Genomic DNA, 15,527 nt, shown 5'->3' on the forward strand with positions numbered 1-15,527 from the left:
CCTTCCCCATGCCGGCAGCTGCAGGCAGTGCATTCAGAAAGGACAGCTTTGCTGCAGGCACGCACGGCCTCCAGCCTGGAGCGTCAGGGCTTGGTTGGCAGCCGGCTGTACCCAGACAGTTGGCGATGCCTGCATTCTCAGCATGAGCTGTGGTTGTGGTGGCAGCCTGATCGGACACGTGCTTCTTAGAGTGGTGGGGGATAGGCACAGAAATAACTCGGAGTGTAAATGAAAAGCAATTTTCTTTTGGAGCATTTGAATTGACTTCGCACTCCTGCAGCAGCGCAGGAGCTGGTCCTTGGACACCACCGCTGCTGCAGCTCTGCCCGGAGCAAGGCTGTGTTTCAGAGACCCTCCTCCTGCAGCAGGAGCTGTGTCCTGCTGGTGGGATGCTTTCAATGCATGGTCATCATCTGCCTACTGGAATATCTCATGTACGTACTTGGCACCATGCTCCTGATACTGGTCCTTTGCCATCCATACATGCTGGAAGGATGTGAGTGATGCTGCCATCGAGCCCCCCACCCAGGCTGCTATGTCCCTCTCCGGGCTTGCCAGGACCTGAATCTGGCAGCCCATGCTGTGGAACAGGGTGTTCAACTCTAAGCACATCCTCTCGGGAAAGCCAGGAAACATCGAGGAGCCCCCTGACAGTGTGATGTTGCCCACCACGTCCCTCCTGGCATGGTCGGGTACCTTCTGGAGGCTCTGCAAGGCCAAGTGGTGGAGCCCTAGGGAGCTTTGGTGGAGTAGCTTTGGTTGGAAGAGCGGCTCCGGGCAGCAGAACCGTTCCTTGTCTAGGGTTATCCAGTGCCCATCAGGGGCTTGAAATCTGGCTGGATGATGGTAACCTTGGTCATGGAGGTCTCCTTCGTAGTCCGTGGAGACATAGCAGCATTGCTTCTTCAGCTGGATCACTGTCTTCTTCTTCAAGGCCTTCAGCACTGCGGGGTCATTGGGGCTCTCCATCAGCAGGCTGTGCAGGTAGCTGGAGAGGAAGCCACCAGCCACCCCGAGGCGGTAAGTGGCCTCCCTCCAGGTCTGGCCCAGGCAGATGGAGGTGACGTGGGACACTCCTGCCCCAGCCTCCACAGCCAGGCCAGTGACTCTGCCATAGGCGCAGAGGGAAAGGAACCCAGTGTTAGCCATGTGCAGGGCTGGCACCCCGAAGCTCTCGAAAAGCACCTCTGCCACCTTTTCCCTGCTGGTGGAAGGGCAAGACGGGGAGTCAGCCATGAGCACCGGCTGTTCCTCTGGAGGAGCTTTCAGGCCACAGGAGAAGAGGTGGCTCCACAGGTTTTCCATGCCATCCCAGTCCTCAATGATGCCGTGCTTGAGTGGGTAAGTCCTCGGTGCTACGCTGAAGCCTGCTGTGCTTTCAGCGGCGGTAGGATGCCACTGGGTCTCCCAAGTCGTGCCTGCGCTGCAGTGGTGCAGCGACATGGTCCTGAGCACAAACTTGGGCTTCTTCTGGCCAGCAAAGCCTGCCCGGGTGAAGCTGCTGCCGTTGTCTATGATGACTGCGGGCTTTGGCATGACTGGCACTGTGGAGGGACACCGGGGCGGGAGGAAGAGCCTTACCCTGCAGTGGAACAAGAGGAGTCTTGTGGGGGCAAACCAGGCAGAGGTACCTGCTCTGCAGGGGAGGCTGTGGCTCAGCCCCAGCGGAGGACAGCTGTGCCTGCTCTAGAAATGTCTGTCTCTGGGTGCGTGCCTCAGCCTTTCCTCCTCCTTGCTCCTTGCCTCGCTGAGCATCCCTCCATGGGTACCTTGTCTCCATCCCTGGGGGCCTGGAGATTTTCCCCAGCCCCTTGGGATGTCTGACAGTGCAAGGACAAAACTCCAGGTGGTTTTAAGGAAGCAAGTGAAAACTGGACAGGAAAGTAGAGTGGTTGGACCAGGCTGCAAGGAATGGTGCTGTCAGCAGAACCCATAGCACAGGGAAAGGAGCCATGCTCTGGGCTGTGGCTGTTCATTGCACCTGGATTTTTGCCCAAGAGGATCTGCAGCCACAGCTGGAAAGGAAGGAAGGAGTTTGGGGTGCCCATATGTGTGTCTAGGCACTTCCCCAGCTCTCCGTGCTTCTCAGACATGCTCCTGGGGCATGGCGTGCATCCTCACCCACTGTGTGGGTGCCCTCCAGGCCAGTTCGTCTTCTTGTCAGGACGCACAGTGACCCCTTCATTCTCCCCAGCGCTTCTTGCATGTCCCCTGGACCCACCTTTACATGCATCCAGCGCTAACGCCCGTGGTGCACACATTGCATGTCAGACCGGGGAGGAGGGTGGTGAGGAAAGGGCACGCAGCCCCATGTTCCTGCCAGACACCCCTCTGGACGGGCCAGGGCTCGTGGGGGCTGTCACTCATGCTTGGCAGGTGACATGGGGACGGGCTGTGGGGTGCGCAGGTGCACATTGCATATTCAGCAGGGATCTCTTCCCGTCAGAGCAGAGAGGCTTGGCGCTGTCTTCCCGGGGAGAGAGGGCATGAAACCAGCCCGCTGCCCTGTCCTGCCAGTGGTGGGATGCTCCCTGGAAGGGGCTGCCTGTGCCCGGGGGGCCGCTGCAGGCTCAGCCCCGCCAGCCTCGTCCCAAGAGCCCAGTGCAGGCAGAGCAGCATGTGAACCATTGGGTACTGCAAGGGATGCTCTGCCTGCCCCAGAGCGCTCCCCGAGCTGGGGGCTATGTCCTTTACCTTGCGGCTTGGGAGTGTCCATCTGCGGTCCTCCACGCTCCTGGGGCTGTGCATGCTGGGGCCAGGATGGGGGGTGTCCACTGTGCATTCCCTGTTGTGACCTCACAGGCACGCACCCAGAGGATGCTTTTGTCTTATAGTGTCATCATTTCATACAATAACTAAAAATTTGATTGGAATCCACCCCCTTGGGTTTATTTAAAAGCCAGCCCCTCCCAGATGTGGCTCTGCTCCCCCGTGCAGGGCCAGAGGCATCTGACAGATCCTCTCCCCTTCCCCGCAGAGGTACGAGACCTCCTCAAAGATGGAGCAGTTCCTGACCCGTTTTCTGCTGCGGGAAACCATGCACCAGCTGCAGTCCCTGCAGGCCTCGCTCGAGTGTGCTGTGGACACTGTGGAGGAGCAGGCGGGACGGGAGAGGTAATACGGTGGGACATCCCCACCATCGCTCGTGGGGGCTGCAGCACGGGGCGGGACTCATGGGTCCCCCTGGGAGGGACATCTGAGAGCAGGATCTGCCCTTTCCAAGCCCGCTGTGAAGCTGACCCATATAGCGAATGACTCCAACCCTTCCTTTTGCATTTTATTCTTTCAGAAAGGACATAAAGAAATCTGAGACTTTGGTTGGCCTGAGGTCAGGGAGACGATGTGGGCGCAGAGGACAGAAGAACGTCTGTCTGTCCCCAACGGACCCCTATTCTGGGATGCTAACGACAGGTATCTGCAGCTTGGCCACCCCTCGGGTTGGTGTCTCTGCTCTGCTGGAGCCTGGAGTGGGTGTGGGGGCAGCAGCATGGGACAGTGGGGGCTTGTCCGGGACGGAGCCTGGACCATCATACCCAGATGCCAGCTGGAGCTTCTGTGGGATGTTGTGTCTCTTGAGCAGTGGGAAAAGTTTCAGGAGAAAATCAAGTCCGTTTTTTTGTTTAAATCAGAGGTTTAGAAGCTTTTGTGGTTTTCTGGCTCTTGAGCAAGTTTTTGCAATGACAAAAGCAAGCTTTTTTTGGTGACGTCTCTCTGCCCTTCCCCGTGCAGGCGTTTGTGTCGAAGACAACAGCCAGTGGATGGCGCAGATCAATAGGCTCCAGCAGCTCATCGAGAAACTAGAGTGCAAGGTGTGTGGCGGAGGGAAGGTGGGCTGGGAACTGCCCTGCACCTCAGTGCTGGCCAGGTCGGTGCTGGGACCTCTCCCCGTGCCAGTGGCCCTGGTATTTGGTCCTGGCATCATTACAGAGCTGCACCCATTCACCAGACCCAGACTTGCAAAGCTGCTCATCCCTTGCTGTCTCCAAAGCCCTCCTTCTCCCCTCAGGTCTACTGACCCTCCCCTGTCTTCTCCATGGTCTGTGTGGATCTGACAAGCCAGTCTGGACCTACTGAGCCCCACAGATGTGCAGGTCACATCCCTGTTCTCCCCCAGGTTCCCAAAGGAACGTCCCCAGAGCAGTACCTGTCGTGCTGAGCTGGGCTGGGCTGTGGGTTACTGCCACGCTTTATCTTGTGGCAAATTTCTCCCAGTCACGATTTTTCCTGTGGTGTTACATGCAGAGCCCGTGCCTGGAGCCGCTGAAGGAGGAAGCGATGTGCAAAGGAAGAGACGCAGTAAGTCCCTGTCCTGCTGCTTGTTGTTCGCAGGTAACCCCGTAGTGTGCACAGATCCTCTCTCTTGCATACGCGTGTGCTCGCACAGCCCCTGTGCCCCGAGACTGGAGTGACCTGCGTGAGCTGCTGTCTTTGGTCTGGCGGGGGGTCTGCTGCCCCGTGATGTAGCAGGGTGGGAGTCAGAGCTGTGAGCTGGGCGTGGGCCCATCCACAGGACAAAGGCAGCTCCATCAGATCCATGAAAGCCCCAGGCAGTGCCCACGGGCAGCCCAGAGGAAGGCAACGCTCTGCTTGTGAGTGCCCAAATCCCCCGGGTTTGCTCTGAGCACCCACAGACCATGCAGAGCCCCAGCGGAGGGATCCCGAGGCCCCTTCCTGCTGGAGGAAGGACACAGGGAACTGTAGCAGCCCCAAAACAGGACCCCGCCACCAGGGGATGGAGCATCTCCTGTTGGTGCGGTTCTCATTGTAAAGGCAGCCTGCCCAGGTAGGAAGAAGCCACTTTATGCTGGCATTGTCCCCAGCATTGTGCTGCCAGCCCCTTCTTGCGGCTTCCCCTGCAGTGCTGCGCTTGGCACTGCCTCGTCCCGCAGCAGGGTGGGAGCAGGGAGGGCACAGATTAGTCCCTGATGCCGCCTGTCCACTGTCCCTTCACAGCATATCCTGGTGGCGAAGAGGCAGATCTCGGTGGCAACGAGCAGCATTGAGGAGTTTCGCCAGGCGTTCAGGTCCTACACGGAGGTCACCGCCGGGCAGAGCAGCTGCCTGCAGTAAGTGTGGAGGGTGGTGGGGCTGTTCATGGCATGGCCTGCCCAGAAACAGGGGCTTTTAACGCGGCACCCTTGGGGGAAAAAAGGGGTTTGTGTGCCAGTTGGCTCGGTGTGTGGAGGTTTGACCTCGCAGAGAGGACAGGACGGTGTCACAGCTGCAGCGGTGTCTCTGGCTGCCGTACTGTTCCACCTCCTGCCGCAGGTTCCCCCAGCAAGAACCACTTGTCGGCGTCTGGCAAGGACGAAGCTGGTTTTTATGCTAGCACAAGTGGCTGTGGCATGCATGTGTAAGAGAACGCATGTGGTCCTCCAGCACTGAAGGACTTGACAGTAATGGGGGAAAGTCAAGGGGAGCGCTCACGTCACAGCATCGCCTTAAGTGAAGTGTGTGTGGTGCTGGTGGGAAGCAGCCGTGAGCACCTGAAGCTAACCCCCGCATGAGACCAAGGCTCTGCCCCCCAGCACTGCCCCAGAGCTCCGAACAGAGCTGGGGACGGAGCCCAGGTCTGACTTCAGTGACGCACCACTGCCAGCGTGTCCCTGGAGATTGCACAGCTGCTCTTCGAGAGGCACTTTCCTTCTCCCACGGGAGATTTCAAGCCGCTTTCAGCGGGAAATGCTCGTGTTGTTCCCATTTAAAGTGTCATTTTTCAGCTCTTCACTTCCAACAGCACAAAATTGCATTTTCAGTCCACACAAAAGGAAGATATTTGTTTTGACACGTGTAGCAGAGAGAATGGTATTTTTTTCCTTTGGAATTGATGGGCTTTTCTGTCATGACAACTATTAGTGTAGGCAGCTGGATAGCATCGCATGGACAGGCTCCCCACATGAGCAGAAAGCTGGGGCAAAGCCCAGGGAGACTCCGCTGTCCTGGTTCACGCCAGGGAATTGCAAAGCGTGTTGTGGCCCTCGCACAGGGGGACGCAGCCCCTGAGCTGCCGGGTGACTCGCTCTGCTCTCCCCCCTTCAGGGCTTGGTCCCTTCCTGCAGCCCTTAGCAGCAGCTGGAGGAAATGTTCATCCTCAGCTGGAATGAATGATGCTGCTGCAGCTGAGTGCAGATGGTTCCCCAGGCCCTGCACCCCGAGCCTCGCTCTCTCACCTCCCTGCTGCTTCCCCCTCTGTCTTCCCATGGTCTGGAGAAAGCCCCAGCCTGTTCCTCTGGCAGGAGGGAGCGTGGGAAGCATTGCATGGTGGAACAGCGTCGCTTTGGGGGGCAGCAGGCTGTGGTTTCATGCTGTGATCTCAGGTCCTTGCTCTCATGCCTCAGTTTCTCTCTGCGTGAAGGGTGAGGGATGAGCACGTCTACTGCAAAGGGCTGGAAGGACGAGCTCCTTCGTTGGGCTGTGTGCTGCACTGCTAGGGACGTGCCAAGAAATACTGAATAAAACACTTAACACGCTGATTGCTGGGCACCAGTGAGGACCAGTTGAATAGCTGTAAAGCTCCTCTGCTGCCTGGCTGCAGGAACTGCGAAGCGTGACGGATTGGGGTTCGGGATCCCCTGGAGCTGTGTGCTGGGCCCGGCAGCCCCACGTTGTGGATGCATCCAGACTGCTCTTTGAAAGCCTCGGGGTGAGGCTCGCCTGCAGACCTGTGCCCCTCAGCCCCGGGCCTGGTGGGACCCACGTGGCTGCACCGTGCCGGCTTGCCAGGCCCCGTCTCAGGGTGGCTTTTGTCCCCGCAGCGTGTCTGCCTGCAAGCTGACAGATGAGGCCTGCTTCATCCTTTACGAGTTCTGGCAGGACGTGACTTCGTGGAGAAGGTTGGAGGCTTTCCTTGTGCGGGGCTGGGTCTGGATGCTCTGGGGTGGGGGGGCGAAGGGGGTTTCCTCTCGGGGCTCCACCAGGACCCCGCTGCTCCCCCTCCTTGCGCAGCCTGTCCTGCTGCCCACTGCTCAGCCCTGTCCCCCCCTGGGGCCGTTTGCAGCAGCAGGAGCTGAGCACCCTGATAAAGGCTTTGGGGAGCAGGGTGGGAGTGGACGTCCTGCTCTGGGTGGCGCAAAAGCAGTCCCATTCCCCCGTGCGTGGGCAGGGACCCCAGCGCACAGCCGCTCTGCTACAAGCGCACGCACGAGTCCTGCACCCTGCTGACCCTGCACACCGCTTTACAGCCACTTGCAGTCCAGCTGCAGCAAGACTTTCCAGCGGGCCATCATCAGCTTGCTGGAGTCCCCGGAGCTGCTGACCACCATGCTCTTCCCAGGTGAGGGGGGGGCCGTGGGACTGGCTTGGGGGGCTGCAGAACCCCCAGAGTGCCAGGCTCCTGCTCTGGGTGCTCTGCAGAGGGCAGGAGCAGTGCGGGGAACAGGTGCCTTGGCTCCCTCCAGAGCAGAAGATTGGCTTGTTTGTTTTCTGGGTTTTTTTGGTGTTTTTCAAACCAGAGTGAGACCCATTTCCCCGGCAGGTTTGGTTGTGTGTGCTGGCAGCTCTGTGGGGCCTCTGCCCTGCCTGGGGGCTGCTCTGCAGCCATGACAGCTGGGGGCACTCCCCGGGCAGCAGATGAGCTGAGCCCTGTCTCGAATACACCTGATGCCTTCCCCCCCCCCCCCCCCCCCCCCCCGCCCTGAGCCTGCTCTGCAAAGCACTGGCCCTCCTGGGCCTGTCCAGTGGTCACATCCAGGTTTACAGCTCAGCGGTGCTGAGGCACAGGAGGGACCAGCTCAGGGAAAAGGCACATTCCCCATGGTACCAAGAGAAATCTGGCCAAGATGTGAGGAACTGGGAGAGCCTGGTGACAGATAATACCAAATTAAGCCCCGGTTTGCTATCACTTTTGGGTCTTGTGCAAAATAACATGAAATGCAGATTAATTTGGATTATAACCCACGCTGGTGGTGCTCGTCCTGAGCTGCCAGTCCCACCAGCCACATTCCCAGTGCCCCCCTGCAGAAGTCACCCAGCTCTGGGCTGTGCCGTGGCCGCGCTCCCCGGGGCAGTGGGTGCTTCAGCGCCAGGTGCTGGGGCCCTGCAGAAAAGTCCCAGCTGCCCCTGAGCAGGGCCGGATCCCCCGTCCCTGCCACCCCAGATCCCCCTCCCCATTTAACACTGACGGCACATCCTGACCCCTTCCCTCTCTCCCCCAGCATCCTGGTGGATCATGAACAACAACTGACCCCGGATGCCGTCAGCACGCGGAAGGATGTGGAGCCCTCGGCACAGCCGTCGCCTTCCCTCGCGTTCGTCACCTTGTCCCTTGTTCCCTCCTGCGGTTGCGTGGGGGCTGCCTGCCCATTGTCCCTGGCAGTGTTTTACCCTTTTGCTCTTTTCATGTTAATTTATTTATTTATCCCCCCGCAGGACAAGTCTTTGTGCTGCCCAGGGGAGCGGGACATTCCCCGCGGTGCTCGTGGGAGCTGGGGGGGGGTGGCAGCCCAGCCCTTGGGGGAGCACTGCTCTGCTTCCTGCGTCCCTCAGCCCCTCTTGCGCCCCAGCTCCTCTTCCTCCCTGTGCTCCTCTTCCTCCGGGCTCTGACGACAGGCTGAGGTTCCACAGGGGGCTGAGACGAGTGGGGGGACATGGCTCTGGCCAACTGTGGCATCGCTACACCCGGCCCACCAGAGCCACCCTGGGCCAGCAGTGACTCTGCCCAGGGAGCTGGGTTGTGAATAGTGTTTTATGGGGGGTGGGGGGAGTACTTCTAGCAAGGTGTGCCAGATCCGTCCCTGGCCACACCACAGCCTGCGCAGCCATTGCAGTGGCTTTGACACTTGACTCTGCCCTCCCCCCCCAGCTGTGCCCATGGCTGTGTACACCCCCCAATAAACCACTGCACACCTCCTGGGGAAGGCGAGCGTGGCTCGTGGCTCCATTGCTTCATCCTGCGGCTTAGGTAACATATCCCAGAGTCAGCACCAGCATCAGTGCTGCCAGAAAAAGCTTATAGCTGAATTAACGGTGGCGGGGGGGGCATGAGGTGAGTGGCCCCCCCCCTTGGCTGCAGCGGATGAAGCCCACCCGGTCCGTGGGTCACTCCCTCAGGGTTGCTTTGTTGGTGTGGCAGAAGCAGATCTGCTGCTGAGCTGCTGTAAAACGCTGTGGCGAGCAGCCTGGAGCCAGCAGTACCGAGGGTGAGCGGGGCTGGGGAGGGAAAATGCCACCCTGCGCCCTACCTGTCCCTGACACCCGGTGGGGTTCACCTGGTTCACCCACACCTTCTGCCTGCACACACAACTCTTGCTTGCCAGGGTACCTGGCCCCACTCCCCTCCACTCTGTGCCCCAGCAGCATCCCCAGAAACATTAATTAATGTCACTGTTTCTGCCCCACTCTACAGGTGCAGTGGGTACAGCTCCATCCTGGGGCTGTGGGCATGTCCACTATGGTGTAACACCCCCCCCCCCCCCCCCCCCCAGTACCGTGGGGCCACAACGGGGTGGGAAGGCTGGGTGTTGCCCCAGCAGGAACTTCCCAGGGGGTCCCCAGGTTTGGGCTGCAAGGAGAGTGACCTGGTTCATGGGGGAGCAATCTGCAGAGGTTGGATCAGGAAACCTCTTCCTCAGAGGAGGGGGGATAGCAGCCACTGCCACCAGCTTGGAGGGGGGGGGGGGGGGGGGGGGGTGTGTAACAGCCAAACCCCAGCCCATGCTCAGGCAAACAGCAAATGCCCCCCGAACCCCCCCCCCCCCCCCCGACAGAGCCCAGAGCCTGACCCATTCCAATGGGGACCCATCTTCCCAGTGCCCAATTATTTACCTAATTACCGATAACTGCTAACTTCCCTGGCCAAAGCCACAATCTGCCGTGATCACGGGGCGGCAGAGGTGGCTCCAGCGCACTGCTGGGGCAGCTGCTCCCCCCCACGGGAACCAGACACGAGGGGACCAGGAAAGGGCCGGGGCCAGAGCTGTGCCGTGGGCAAGGGACGAGCTGTGCCGGGCACGGCCGGCGTGGGTGGGAGATGGGCACCAGGGCAGCCACACCTGGCAGAGCTGCACTGGGCACGGGCTTTCAGCTTTGGGCTTCCTGAGCTGCCGGCTCGGCTGGCTGCAGGGGACACCAGCAGCGTCCCCAGACTAGTGTGGGGTTTGGGCCCCAATTTCTTAACCCCTGGGGGGGTGTTTGCAGCAGCCTGGAGACCAAAATGGTCAGATTAGGCAAAGGTGGGTGCAGTGGGCATCCTCGAGTGGCTAGGACGATGCAGGGCTGGTGCTGCAAGCTGTCTGCAACGGCACCTGGCAGGCTGTTCTGTGCGCAAATTAAAAAATAAGAACATTTAAAAAGTTCAGAAATGAACACATTTAACCATGAACCCAAAGAAATCCAAAATTACTGGGTATAGGGCAGAACGCCAGCTCTGCCAGCACTGCTACCCCCAGGACCTGCAGCACCATCACCACGCAGGGCAGGCAGGGTCCATCCCTGCAGCTCCCCCCGCCCCAGCATTCCCGCAGAAACGCCGACCGGAGCAGCACAGCAACCCTCTGCTCCTTCTGAGAGGCAGGGGTGGCTGTATGATGAATATAGTCTTTTTATTGACTACTTTTGAGTAGAACAAACTAAATACATCTGTAACAGTTCGGGTTCCTTTATACAGGACATTAAATAAGTTATGCACAGGAATGAAGTAACAAATTTCTATTACAGAATTAAATGTCAAAAAAAATAGAAACCTCAACCCAATGTCATCCCATGTCTGAATTTCACATTTATCATTCCATGTTAAAAAAGAAAAAGAAGCAATCGTTCTAATCATGACTGTTAGTATTTCATTCATTTACACTGGAGTTAATTTTAGTACACGGCCATCAAAGTTGCATGAGAATTATGGAAGACAATCTATTTACAAGCATTTTTCTTCCAGCCCTGCCCTGCTCTTCGTTCTGCATCTGACCTCACGGCAGCTGCCCAGCGCTGACCCACAGCGTACGGTCAGGACTGCCCTGAGCACTGGGATGTCGCGACCGGACTTTATTTACCTGAGGCAGCTCCGAATCCGCGCGTGTCCCCTTACGGCAGGAGAGCCCCTCAGCCCCCCCCCACCTCCCAGAAGAGAACTGGGGGTGCACGGGCAGCCCCGGTGCTCCCACAAGCCCAAAGCCTTTGCTGCTCCTCCCCGCCCGACGCAGCAGGTTTTAAGCTTTGCTGCAGCAGCACGGGCAGAGCCGCTTCCCGGGGCCGTTGGGACGGGCGCAGCACGCGAGGCAGCACGGGGGCCGCTGCGGTTTGGGGCTGAGCCCACTGCCCCTCCTGGGGTAAAACCTGCGGGCTGGGTGACACCTTCCACGGGTCGCTGCGGCCTCACCACTGCTGCAGGTCAGGGAGAGCCGAGTGCCAGCCCGACCCAGGGCTCCAGCGGCTCAGCACCATCCTGCTCGGCTCCCAGGAGCCGTGTCCATGCAAAGGGCTCGGCCGCAGCCGGGAGCCCCAGCGCTGCCTCCTGGGGGACACAGGAGACCATCCTAGCTGCCACTCAAGAGCCGTCTTGAACACCAGGTGACTTTGTGGCTGGTTTTTGCCTAGTAAAAGCTGGCAGACACAGGAATCACCCGCTCTATCCCACGACAGCAGCTTCCAAAACAGCTTTCCCTAAGGGACAAAGCTGGTTCAGTGGCTCGCTCGTTTATCCCTGGGCAGCCAGCAGCCAGCCCCACTGCTGCAAACTCACTGACGATTCATTAGATCTCTATTATTCGCCTCCAACTGAAAAAGTGATCAAAAATAATTTGGGAATTACTCGCCTCATTGGGCTCCGGCTCAGCAGTCCTACAAAACCGGTCACGCAAACGTGGCTTTGCTGAATCGATGGTTTTCTGGAGCCTGTTTGTGCGCGACCTGGGAAATCGGTGCGGCTCCCAGAGGGCACGTGCCCATCCCGCCCCAGGGCTGCGCCTCTGCTGACCTCCACAAAGCATCCGAGCTGAGCCCCGCTGCTCCCTGAAACAGCCCTTCTCTGGGTCAGTGCCGATCGCAGGGTTTGGACTGCCCCAAGTCCTTCCTTCCACGCCGCAGCAGGGACGCTCTGAGCGATGGATCTCCCCAGGCTGACCACGGCCTCCCCGCAGGGCCTCGCTCTCTGAGCTGGCATTTTTGGGACGGTCTCCGAAGGCTGGAGGAGGTGGCGGCGGCTGCGCATCCCTGGGGAGCTCCGAGGAGAGGAGTGCAGCTGGCAGCCGAGCAGCACTGCAGGAACCCCGGGGGCTGGGGGACACACACCGTGTCCTGCATTTATTTTCATAGTTTGGCCAATGCACGTGGAGAGAGCAGACTATAAATAACCCATCGCAATCGCGTGAGGATCTGTGTGGTTAAAAACACCGGCAGTAACTCTCAAATCAACAACTTCCATGCAGTCAAAAAAACCCACTTTCTGCATAGCAAAATAACGGTACCCAGGTGGGAAGGGCAACAACCGCCCGCACCCAACCCAGCTTCGCTCTGCGCTTTCCCCCAGCAAAGGTCCCGCCCAGGGTAACATGCAACCGTCTGTCCCGTCGCAGACCGGGATCGAAGCCAGGCCATCCAGAAGTGAACAGCCGTACTCCCCCGGTACCGACATTTGGTTTAAAGCAGAGGAATCCTCTCCTCCCTCTCTGCAATCCTCAGCTGCCAACCCGCAGGCAGGAGAAGAGAAGAGGGCTCGGCTCTTGCCATTGCACTAGAGGACGAGATGTTCCTGCTGGGAAATCGGCTCCGGTCTGTTCACAGCAACAAGCGGCCAGCACAGCCACCTGAGACACTGCGGTCTGGGAGCAAGGAAAAAAAAGTAGATGCATATTGTGGCAGAAAGGTAGCTGAAGGAGGAGGTGGCTCAGACACCTCAGGAAAGGAGCTTGAGCACATCTAACCCGTGAGGACGGGGCTCAGCATCTCCCGCGTGCGCCGGCAGTGCTCTTCACTGAGTCCAGGTCCCCCCGAGCGAGTGCCTGGCCCGCTCCAGGTCCCGAACGCTGCTCCGGTACCCCCTGCAGAGCGATGGGCGGGCAGGCGCCGCGGGCAAGGCCGGCCTCAGTTCTTCACGAGCCACAAAAGAAAAAAGGCAGAATGAGATGGCAAAGCCCGAGTGTGAGCGCTCTGAGGAGGTGGCGCGATGTGTCAAATGTGCCAAGTGATACAAGTCGCTGTGGGATTTTTTTCGGCTTAAAAAAAAACAACCCAGAGAAACTAATCAAATGGACCGAACCAAAACTTCCCCTTTAGAGTCCGTTCGTATCTATTGCTGTCACGGATGCCGGGGTGGAGGACCGGGAGGTGGTCGCCGAAGTCTTGTCGAGGGCCGGGCTGGGCACGCCGTCGAGGCTCTTGGCAGCGGCTGCCGATCGGCCCATGGGCAGAGCCAGCGGCTTGCTCTGGCCGTGCAGGCCTTGGCCGCAGATTCGGTGGTGCCTCTCCCAGTCCTTGTGCTGGCAGAAGGAGCCGCAGTACCGGGCGATGTTGCAGCCGCTGCACGTCTCGCTGGCTTTGCGACCGCAGTTCCAGCAACTCTGCAAGACCAAAGATGCCGCGCTTTAAAATGGGTTTAGTTTCCAAGAGCTGCAGGACGGTGCTGACTCAACAGCTCTGGAGGGGACTGTTCATTCCCCTCTGGCCTAGATTTAGTAATATTAAATGAGGAATCCATTAATTCCTGCTATTTCACAGCCCTTTGCCAAGGGTACTAACCCCTACTCCTCTGCTCTGCCCCAAACTGCCTGCCAGACTGCACCGGTCACATCCTCTCCCCTAGAACCACCCAAACGCATAGAGGAAACAGCAGGCAAAGACTAAAAAACACACTTGCAGATGCTGCTATTTGGTCTTTTTATTTCCTGTTTTAATCAGCTCTATTTTGGTATCGCTCCCAGCCAAGTGCTCTCTGCAGGGATTACAGCATGCTGCACAGGCACCATTTGCTTTGCACCCTGCCTTAGCCGCACAAGAGGTCGGAGCAGGCTAATTTGGAAAAGAAAAAGCTCATTTGAAAGCCTCCCAGCCAGGTGGAAGCACTGCCAGAGCCCGAGCTTCAATCTGGAAGTGGAGCAAAGCCCCTCTGGCCGCTGGGAGAGGCGTCAGCTGGTGGGCTTACGGCGTGCCACTGCTTCCTTACGAGCGCGGGGGCAAGGGGCCAGCGCCGGGAGCTGCGGCTGCAGCTGCTCCGAGGAGGGGAGCAGGCGGATTAGCTTTCCTGCAGCTGGACTCGTGCGTTAGCAACCGCATACTGGGGAGGGCAAGTTCAGCTGCGGAAAAGCAGCCTCCGCCAGAGCCTGCCGGCCTCTAAACCCGCCTAACAGGGCGCCTTTCGCTGGCCGCCGCTTCTGCCACCACGAGCAAAAAGCTGTGAAAGCAGGAAAACGGGGTGGTGGGAGATGCTGACCTGTATTGCACAGCCCTGTTGTGGGGAAAGGCAGCGAGATTCCCCGCTCCCGGGGTCCGCACCGGAGCTGCCAGCTCCCAGCGATGATTTACGGGCAGCAAAGCGCAAAGCGAGCTGATGGGGAACGAGCAGCTCCAGAGCCAGCGCGTCCCCGAGGCTCCTCGGTCTCCTGAGAGAAGCAAAACTCGCGACGAAAAAAAAAACCCCTCACCAAAGCCTGCGGTGACTCTTGGAAAAGTGGGTCACTGCTTTACAGCTGTTTACACTTCAAGTGGTGTTTTTAAACCGTATTTCAAAGGTTACTTGGTGTGCCAGAATACGTGACAGCTTTTCAACGTGGCCTTTAGAGAAGAGCTCTGGGTGCTGGGGAGACGCAGCCCGCACTCACAGGGGGACACTGGGCTGCTCCCGAGGTCCCGCACTGCTCCCCGGGACGGCCGGAGGAGGAAGAGACTCCTCCGATATTCCCCTATGGAGAAATCATGACTTGTCTCATTTCTTCCGTGGCTCCCTGAGCAGTTCCACCCACTCCCAATCATGTGTTTACCGACTGGCGCATTCATCCTTCAGTGATTTGATCAGGCAACAGTACAGACGTACTTCCCTGTCATACCACCTAATATTTACATGGCTCCTGCCGTGCACCAGACCTTCCCGACCCCCGGTCAGCAGGGTGGACAGAAAGCCCCCAGGAGCAGGGAAACGGACTTGCTGCCCGCACCGTCCCAGGGAACATTAACTCCACGTTCCCATCGGATTCTTGCTCGGCAGAAACAAAGCCTCTGCCCTGGCATTCGTGCAGAGAAATTAAAACAAGGAGCAAACCACACACGGATGGGATATGTGGCGCAGGAATTAGCCACGCAATTCTCTTTGCCTAGTCCAGCTGACATCTCCAAAGCTTAACGAAGTGAGCTTCCAGTCAAGCAACAGTGAAGGTAATTAACGACTGAGGAGCAGAAAGAAATTCTCCAAGACACCCGTTCAGCTGGTACTGCTGGCTATGACAACCTGAGAGTCAGCCCTTCTTCTCCAACGTGCAAATGCCTTGTTAGGTGTAACGAGGCAGGGACAGCCGCCCCCCACCTCTCCCCATACGTGTGGCAGCGGCACAGCAAGAGGCGTGGGGCGCCTGTTTCGGGAGGTGAGGTGACCACACGCTGCCCAG

At 58.7% G+C, this 15,527-nt stretch overlaps 3 protein-coding genes across 5 annotated transcripts in view; 1 reads left to right on the forward strand and 2 right to left on the reverse strand.

The window, feature by feature from the left end:
- The window catches only part of NECAB3 (N-terminal EF-hand calcium binding protein 3), a 30,757-nt gene extending 20,000 nt beyond the window's left edge, over positions 1 to 10,757 (forward strand). The window contains exons 6-13 of one of the 2 annotated variants that reach the window (XM_054845883.1): positions 2,978 to 3,114; positions 3,290 to 3,411; positions 3,730 to 3,809; positions 4,243 to 4,296; positions 4,954 to 5,066; positions 6,756 to 6,833; positions 7,182 to 7,273; positions 8,154 to 10,757. In XM_054845883.1, the coding sequence (XP_054701858.1) occupies positions 2,978 to 3,114; positions 3,290 to 3,411; positions 3,730 to 3,809; positions 4,243 to 4,296; positions 4,954 to 5,066; positions 6,756 to 6,833; positions 7,182 to 7,273; positions 8,154 to 8,182 (705 nt within the window). In that variant the 3' untranslated portion in view covers positions 8,183 to 10,757. The remainder of the gene's footprint in view (positions 1 to 2,977; positions 3,115 to 3,289; positions 3,412 to 3,729; positions 3,810 to 4,242; positions 4,297 to 4,953; positions 5,067 to 6,755; positions 6,834 to 7,181; positions 7,274 to 8,153) is intronic. The other variant, XM_054845884.1, reaches the window with a different exon arrangement.
- On the reverse strand, positions 128 to 1,850 carry ACTL10 (actin like 10). Its single transcript, XM_054845882.1, has one exon. It carries the CDS (start codon positions 1,534 to 1,536, stop codon positions 418 to 420), a length of 1,119 nt encoding a protein of 372 aa, XP_054701857.1. The 5' UTR covers positions 1,537 to 1,850; the 3' UTR covers positions 128 to 417.
- Positions 10,522 to 15,527, reverse strand: part of CBFA2T2 (CBFA2/RUNX1 partner transcriptional co-repressor 2) — a 65,497-nt gene continuing 60,491 nt past the window's right edge. Inside the window, exon 11 of one of the 2 annotated variants that reach the window (XM_054845877.1) lies at positions 10,522 to 13,490. In XM_054845877.1, the coding sequence (XP_054701852.1) occupies positions 13,203 to 13,490 (288 nt within the window). In that variant the 3' untranslated portion in view covers positions 10,522 to 13,202. The remainder of the gene's footprint in view (positions 13,491 to 15,527) is intronic. The other variant, XM_054845878.1, reaches the window with a different exon arrangement.

This window comes from Grus americana, chromosome 17 (genome assembly GCF_028858705.1).
Source record: "Grus americana isolate bGruAme1 chromosome 17, bGruAme1.mat, whole genome shotgun sequence".
Classification (NCBI taxonomy): domain Eukaryota; kingdom Metazoa; phylum Chordata; class Aves; order Gruiformes; family Gruidae; genus Grus; species Grus americana.

Coding starts and splice junctions, on each gene's coding strand:
- ACTL10 (XM_054845882.1), bottom strand. CDS start 1,536: ATGCCAAAGCCCGCAGTCATCATAGACAACGGCAGCAGCTTCACCCGG.